Genomic DNA, 8,281 nt, shown 5'->3' on the forward strand with positions numbered 1-8,281 from the left:
ATTGCGGTGGTGGGGGGGTGGGGGGCAGCGTCACACACAGACCCTTGACCCAGCAAACCCACCCTACAGGGCCCAGCTGCCTGCAAACCGGAGCACTACTGCCAGCTCGCTCTGCTCTGGACGGGATGGCCCAGGGCCCGGCCCAGCTCCACAGTCAATGGGGATGCGAGGCACTCCCATCAGGAATGAGCAGAGAAGGACAGAGTGGGGAGAGGGGAGGAAAGCCAGGACGGAGCACCGGAGGGAGGGCGGAGCCAGGCCGCCCCGCCAGCCACCCACTGAAGGAGAGCACGGCTCCCAGGGGAGGGGTGGGAGCAGAGAGAAAGATGGGGCTGCAGCAGAGCTGCCGTGCCTGCAGCAGAGGGAGGCCTGCCTCCTCGGCTCAGGGACGGCCCTCCGCCCTCACAGGCACACACACCACTCAGTCCCCGAGGCCATCTTTTGCTCAAGACTGGTTTACCAAGCGCAGAGCCTGAGCCGGGGTGCAGAGATGGCAGAATGCCGAAGGCCGGGCCTCCAGGGGGCGCCCGAGCTCCAGGACAAGCCCCAGGGAGACGGGAAGATGCAAGCGCCAGAGTCAAAACAGGGAAACAGGGTGACACGCGGACGGCCACAGACGCACACGCACATCTGCGCCGGGACACGAGGGCCCGCGGCCGGAGCTGACCCCACGTGCGAGCCTGAGATGTTAAACGTGCAGAGAAGAGGACAGACAGCAGAGGCAGCGAGACGTGCCCGCCCCGCCTGGAGGGGGCAGGGGCGGCTGAGCTGGCTCTGGGGACCTGGGGAGAGGCTGGGGTCGCCTCGGGCAGTGACCACAGGGAAGGGACCCAGCAGCTGGCCAGGCTCGAACACACGGAGCCAGGGAGGGGTGTGGGCCCAGCCTCCCAGCCTCCGCCACCCCATCCTGCCCCACCCGCCCCTGGAAAGGGAAGGAAGAGCCGCCAGAGCCAGCCTCCTGGCTGAAACCTTCACCCAGGCTGGGTGCTGGAGCACGTCTGTGCCCGAGGCCAGCTCCCCTGCACCCTGTCCTGCCCAGGGCCCTCCTGCATAGCTGCCGGGAGGAGCCGGCCCAGGAGGCCCAGCACCCCGTCAGTGCCCACCTCGGGATGGCCCGCAAGGGGCCATGTGTCCCCTGCAGAGCAGAGGGCCAGGCAGGGCAGCGAGTGACGCCACCACAAGGCAGAGGGGGCTGCATCTGGCACAGGTGTTTCCAGCAGCCACGCTGCTCTACAGAGGGGGGAAGCAGAAGCCGCTAGGAGAAAGGGCGCTTCTGGCACTGGGAGTGAGGCTGCAGCCGCCAGGCCATCCATCAGCAAATCACAGGAGCAGGCGTGGGGCAGGAGGCAGCGGGGGTGGGTAGGGGTGAAGGCTGAAGGGAGCCTGTCTTCCCACTACAGCACCAGCGGCAAACCGCGACCGAGGAAGAGAGCCAGCAGAGCCAGCAGAGCATGGTGGGGAAGCAAACGCGTCTCCATTTCCCCTGAACGCTGGGCAGACAGCCCTTGCACATCAGCGCAGGCCCTGAGCTCAGCCAAGCTGCCCGCCCGCCTGCATGCCGACGCAGCGCACGCAAAACTCAGCCTCGCCCCACTCACTGGTGTAGTCGCTGAGGGTGTACAGGACAGTGATGAGGTTGTCCAGGCAGGGCCAGTGGTCAGGGTTGCACCGCAGCCCTTCCTCAAACGCGTGGCGAGCCAGGGGCACCCGGATGAGCCTCAGGGCCACGTGTCCAATCTTATACCAGAGGTTGACGTCCGTGGAGTCCAGCATGACCGCCTGCAAGCAACGCCACAGACGCGTGCTCAGTCAGCCCCGCCCCTCCAGCAGGCGTCCGAGGGGACAGCCTCAGCCCAGCCCCCCAGAGTGCCTAGGGACGACAGGGGAGCCACCGGCCCCCAGGGGCTGCCCGAGGCCTGCGGGGAGCACCTCCAGGTAGAACTCCATGGCCGTCTCCAGGTCCTCCCGCTGGGCGGCCAGCTGCGCCAGGTTCTTGTATGTGGAGTACTTCAGCATCAGCCCAGGGTGCTTCAGCCCCTCCTTCTCATCACCAGACGGAATCGCCTGGGAACGTGGCAGAGAGGCGCAAAGTGAGAGCCAGGCCCTGAAGCCTCCGCAGGCCGTCAGCAGGGCCCCTGGCCTCCGTGCAGGCCTGGGGGCAAGTCCGGAACCACCCTCCACTGGAGAACAGTGTGGCCCCGGGGGTCTTTCAAGGACCCCTCCGCCCCCGCCCCAGCTCCAAGCACACAGACGAGAAAGGCCAGACCCCCGGGAAGCAGTTTGCAGGCCATCTGGGCAGCAAGACAGGGAAGGGACGCGTCCAGCACGCCTGTCACGCCTGAGGCCCGAGCGTGGATGGCAGCGGCCCGAGCGTGGATGGCAGCGTCCAGAGCACTGGCGCCCAGCCGCCTGGTGGCGCCACCATGCCCGGCTCTGACACTTCACAAAACATAAGGCCCCGAGCCATTCACACGGCCGCCTCCACACTGAGAGGGGACAGAGCGCCCCACCCGGTAGACTGTGACGCCCCAGTAGGAAGGGCATTTGGGGGTCTCTGTGCCTGCGACTGTTCCGCGTGCTTCTCCGGACTCGCCCAACCTCGGAGCACCCCTGCGAGGAGGGCGTTCCGCAGGTGGGAAAGCCCGGGGCACTCACCTCCCGCAGCAGGCGCGCCTCCAGCAGCTCGTGGTAGGCCTTGGCGGACTCCTCAAATCGGTCGTGCTTCTGCAGGTCCAGGGCCTTGTGGTACAAGGCAAAAGCCTCTGCTTCCTGAAAACCAAGATGGGAGGCGTTTTCCAAGAGCACAAAGGTGTGTCTCTTCAAGCCAACCGACCATGTGTGCGGGGGCTGCACTCCAGGCCGTGTGAGCCAGCCTTGCTGCGGTGGAGACGGCCCTGAGGCCCCACCCTGCCAGGGGCTCACTGCTCAGCGGCCCCCCAGGTGGACACGAGCAAGGTGGGCTCAGCTGAGCCTGAACAGCAGCAGGCAGCACGCCAAGAGCACAGCCCGAGCAAGGCCAAGGTTCCAGGAGCCCTGCTGACACCTCCTGGGAGGGTGGCCACATCAGCCAGAACCACGCAGACCCCAGGAGGGCCAGCTGAGGAGGAGCCCGTGACCACACACCTGTGCCTCCTTTGTCTGGGTCTTGTGACTTTTAAAGCTTCCTTCATGATCGTCTTCGACCGTGGAGCTGGCGTTTAAGGCTGCGATTCGGATCTAGAGGCAGAGGTGTGAGGGAGGAGAAGAGCTGCTTTTAGATAAAACGTGGCTCGTCTCGTCACTAACCTACAAGGCGCACAGCTCTCTGTAACACACTCCGCCTCAAACAGCTACGGCCTCCCCAGATGTGGGGCTGAGTGGACCACCCAGGGAAAGGGGACCTGGAACGTTCTGAAGGACCACGCCAACCTGCTTAGGGAACATGTCCACTACAGAAGGGACAGGCTGAGGACACCCAGCAGCAGCCTGACGCAGCAGAAGACCCAGGCATCGGGAAACTGACTCCAGTGACACGGGCTGTGTCTCTCTGCCACAGAGACGCAGCCCTGCCAGCTGGACACCCACACCCCCGAAGGTGCCCACAGCCCCACTCGGATGGCCTTCAGGGCCCACCCTAGCACCGCCCCTCGCCCGGGGAGGGGGGGGGAGGCGAGGCCAAGCACCAGCACATACCATCGTCAGAGCCTCTGGCGCCACCCGGCGGTGGCGGCGGGGCAGGGCGGCCCACGGGCTCCTAGGGAGGGAGGACAGGCTGAGGGGGGTCCAGAAGAGCCAGGCCACCAGGAACCGGGTCCAAAACCACGGCCTCTGGCTCCGGGCACACAGGCGAGCGCACCTCGGGACCGCCCTGTGGTCTGCCACCTGCGGAGCCCCTGGCCTAGGGACGGAGCGCCTGCCCTGGCCAGACAACTGGGGACACGGAGGAGTGAGTCTGACATGCCCCCAGGGCTCACTGCTCAGCACAAGTAGTAGATCGACAAACAGTTATTTCTTCAAAAGTTGAATAAAATGGAAACACAGGCAGCAGGTAGAGACCAGGTCGCCCGCCGGGATGGGGAAAGTGAAGGAGGAAGGCCTGCGCTAAGACTGGGGTGCAGGCGGCAGGTGGGAGGGGTGCAGGGGCCTGGAGGGTGAGAGGGCAATGCAAAAGAAAAAACTATGCGGAATACAAGGGAAAAACTTAGAGGCAGGCAGACCAGTGTGAAATCTGTAGAGAACGACAGGACTGGTGAGGACGTGCAGAAATCCGACCCTCACACCCTGCAGGTGGGAATGAAGCAGTGACGCCTGCTGGCAGTGGCAGTTGCTCAGAACGCTAGTCCACTCCCAAGGGAAACGGAGACAGGGCCATAGCAAAACTCGCCCACAAACGTTCACAGCAGCATTACTCATGACAGACTCCAGGTGGGAGCCACTCAAATGCCCATCAGCTGACAGATGGACACAGAAAATGTGGGATGTCCAGACAACCAATGGATTATTATCCGGTCACAAAACAGACCACAGTGCTGCACTTGCTACCACCTGGATGAACCATGAGGACACAGCCATTAAAAGAAGCCATCACCAATGCCACAGACCGCTGCTTCCATTTATGTGCAGCGTCCAGACTCCACGAGGCCACAGAAGCAGGAAGGAGGTGGGGGCCGGGGAGAGGGACAGACGGGGGTGACTCCTGTGGGGAACAGGGCTCCTTTCTGGGGTAGGGACAGTGGTGGAGGCTGCACAGCTGTGTGGACAGGCCCACACTCACGGATCTGTGGGGTCTGGTAAAGGAAGACAGGGCAGGAGCCTGACTGCAGCGTGGGGAGCGGAGGGCACGCCCAGGAGGAAACCCACAGAACTGAGCCTCGGGGCCTCCAGGGAGCAGCAGGGTGCCGGGGAACACCGGGCTTCAGCCTGAGGGGTGGATGAAGACGCAGCGCCACCAAACGCTCCAGGGAGGGCAGAGCGAGGCGCCAGGAAACGGCGCACCCGGGGGTCAGCACAGAGCCCCATGCGGGTCCAGCAGGCACTGAATACAAGCTCTACTCGTATAAAACAAAATGACACGGCTCCCGCCAACAGAGCTCTCAGCTACGACCTCCACACGGGCTCTGTGTTCTCCAAGGGCTCTTACAAGGAAGGAAAAAGTACAGTCTTCTTCACAGACAAGGAAGACACAACCCCACTAGGTCGATAGCTATTTCATCTGCTGGCTTCTACATTTAAACAAGCAAAACATGCTGCTGATTAACTCTGGAAACTGGCTTCACCATAAACTACGCTGGGATGGACACTGTGATCACCAAACAGTCAGGGGGCGGCGGGAGGGGCATGGTAGGGAGCAAGAGAAAAGCACGTGCAAAGGGATTATGTATCGTCCAGAACACAGATCTTTTAAAATCCAACTATTTATTTTTGCATCAATAGGAAAATCATCCGAGTTAACCTCGTACAGCCTGGCATCCTGGTGCATTTGGGAGAACACTGACATTTCTTCGAATTCTAGGAACTTTATACACATCTTATTTGGGAATATAACATACCTACCAATTCAGTGCACACATAAAGGAGAAACGGACATTTCATGTGGCCAAATAGGAGAAAACTTCATCAGTGGAACGCCTATGCCCGTCTCCACAAAATGTACACAGGTAACAGAATACGTTCGTAGTGGAAGATAAAGTATTCAGAATATGAACATTTCTAAAATCTTACCCCACAGGTAGAGCATGTTTGTGTTTTTTGGCCTAAAATGCATAATTTCTCTCTAATCATGAGAAAACAGCAGACAGCCTAAATTGAGCAATATTAGACAAAAAGTAGCAAGGCCAAGAAGTTAATAAAACACTGAATAACTTTAAGGACTAGGGTTGTGACTATGCAGAAAAGTGACAGTTGAGTTGATAATATTGTGTCAGTGTGACTTTCCTTTTACTGACAATTGCACTAGGACTATGTAAGATGTTAAAGTTAGGGAAGCAGGGGGAGAAACATTTGGAAACTCACTGCATCATTGTTGCAACTTTCCACTAAATCCAAGCCTAGTTTAAAAGACAACCTCCAGAATGGGAGAAAATATTTGCAAATGGTGCAACTGACAACGAATTAATTTCCAAAATATACAAATACAGCTCACACAGTTCAATATTGAAAAATACACAATCAAAAAATAGGCGTAAGTTCTAAATAGACACTCCTCTGAAGAAGACATATAGGACTTCCTGGACACACAGCCCAGTGGTTAAGACTCCATGCTTCCAAAACAAGGACACAGGTTCAGTCCTCGGTAGGGGAGATGCCACATGCCATGGGGCAACTAAGCCCGCGTGCCAGGACTACTAAGCCTGTGCCATGGAGTCCTCAACCCGCAAGCACTGCAGGCCAGGCACCCTGGAGACCGCGCTCCTAAACAGGAGAAGCCACCACCACGAGAAGCCCGTGTACAGCAAACGGAAAGCGGCCCCAGCTCACCCCAACTAGAGACCAGTCCACACAGCAACGGGGACCCAGCACCGCCAAGAATAAAAACACAGACGCAAAAGACACACGGGGCTTCCCGGGTGGCTCAGACCGTGAAGAATCCGCCTGCAATGCAGGGACCTGGGTTACATCCCTGGGTTAGGAAGGTCCCCTGGAGGAGGGCATGGTGACCCACTCTAGTATTCCTGCCTGTAGAATCCCCACGGAAAGAGGAGCCTAGTGTGCTGCAGTCCATGGGGTCGAAGAGTCGGATGTGACTAAGCATGCAAAACACGCATGAAAATACATTTAACATCACTAATTATTCAGTCAGTTCAGTCGCTCAGTCGTGTCCGACTCTTTGCAACGCCATGGACTGTAGCATACCAGACTTCCCTGTCCATCACCAACTCCTGGAGCTTACTCAAACTCATGTCCATAGAGTCAGTGATGCCATCCAACCATCTCATCCTCTGTCGTCCCCTTCTCTTCCTGTCTTCAATCCTTCCCAGCATCAGGGTCTTTCCCAATGAGTCAGTTCTTCGCATCAGGTGGCCAAAGTATTAGAGCTTCAGCATCAGTCCTTCCAATGAATATTCAGGACTGACTGCCTTCAGGATGGACTGGTTTGATCTCCCTGCAGTCCAAGGGACTCTCAAGAGTCTTCTCCAACACCACAGTTCAAAAGCATCAATTCTTCGGCGCACAACTTTCTTTATAGTCCAACTCTCACATCCATACATGACCACCGGAAAAACCACAGCTTTGACTAGATGGACCTTTGTTGGCAAAGTAATGTCTCTGCTTTTTAATATGCTGACTAGGTTGGTCATAGCTTTTCTTCCAAGGAACAAGTATCTTTTAATTTCGTGGCTGCAGTCAGCATCTGCAGTGATTTTGGAGCCCCCCAGGGCAAAGCCTCTCACTGTTGCCATTGTTTCCCAGCCATCATTAAAAGGTCTACAAACAACAAGCGCTGGAGGGCATGGAGAAAAGAAAACCCTCTCACCCCGTTGGCGGGAATGTAAACTGGTGCAGCCGCTGCTGAGCACAGTCTGGAGGTTCCTTAAAACACTAAGAACAGAGCTACCACATGACCTTGCATTCCCAATCTTGGGGATGGGGGGTGGCGGGGGACGATGGACCTAATCTGAGTTTGCTTTTCAACTATTAAAAAATGTAAAAACCATCCTCTGCTCTTGGGCTGTAGCAAAACAGTGGGCTAGTGAGCAAAGAATGATTTCTACATTTTCAAATGGCTGAAAAACTTCGGGACACATGAAAATTACATAAAACTTACATAAGACTCAAACTTCGGTGTCCTTAAACAAGATGTTATGAAAACACTGCCCCACTCTTACATACTGTCTTTGGCTGTGTCTGAAGTACAAGACAATGTAGAGCCCCCAAGTACTTATATCACTAAAAGTATACACATTATAGTCACAAGACATAATAATATTATAAAAAAACAAAGAGGAGCCTGCTCACTGGAAAAGACAGTGATGCTGGGAAAGATTGAAGTTGGGAGAAGGGGACGACAGAGGATGAGATGCTTGGATGCCATCACCCATTCAAATGGACATGGGTTTGGGTGAACTCCGGGAGTTGGCGATGGACAGAGAGGCCTGGCGTGCTGCAGTCCTGGGGTCGCAAAGCGTCGGACACGACTGAGCAACAACCAAAAGGGCCACACGGAGGGAAGCCCAGCCGCGTGGAAGCCGCATACACAGCATGCCCTGCAGTGACCCAGGCGCCCGAGAAGTGAGAGGCCCCAGAGCCGCCTGCGCAGCGCCCCCCGCCGCGGTCCGGAGACTCGATCCGGCCCGGGGGCGGC

At 57.6% G+C, this 8,281-nt stretch overlaps 1 protein-coding gene across 1 annotated transcript in view; it reads right to left on the bottom strand.

Annotated features, from left to right (window-relative positions):
• The window catches only part of CABIN1 (calcineurin binding protein 1), a 33,223-nt gene that overhangs the window by 24,511 nt on the left and 431 nt on the right, over positions 1-8,281 (bottom strand). Inside the window, exons 2-6 of the mRNA XM_010860073.1 lie at positions 3,673-3,733; positions 3,124-3,216; positions 2,656-2,769; positions 1,930-2,064; positions 1,599-1,779 (exon numbers count right to left, since the gene is read on the bottom strand). Coding sequence (XP_010858375.1) covers positions 1,599-1,779; positions 1,930-2,064; positions 2,656-2,769; positions 3,124-3,216; positions 3,673-3,675 — 526 coding nt within the window. The 5' untranslated portion in view covers positions 3,676-3,733. The remainder of the gene's footprint in view (positions 1-1,598; positions 1,780-1,929; positions 2,065-2,655; positions 2,770-3,123; positions 3,217-3,672; positions 3,734-8,281) is intronic.

The sequence above is a fragment of the Bison bison genome, unplaced genomic scaffold (genome assembly GCF_000754665.1).
Source record: "Bison bison bison isolate TAMUID 2011002044 unplaced genomic scaffold, Bison_UMD1.0 scf7180017856933, whole genome shotgun sequence".
NCBI classification, from domain to species: domain Eukaryota; kingdom Metazoa; phylum Chordata; class Mammalia; order Artiodactyla; family Bovidae; genus Bison; species Bison bison.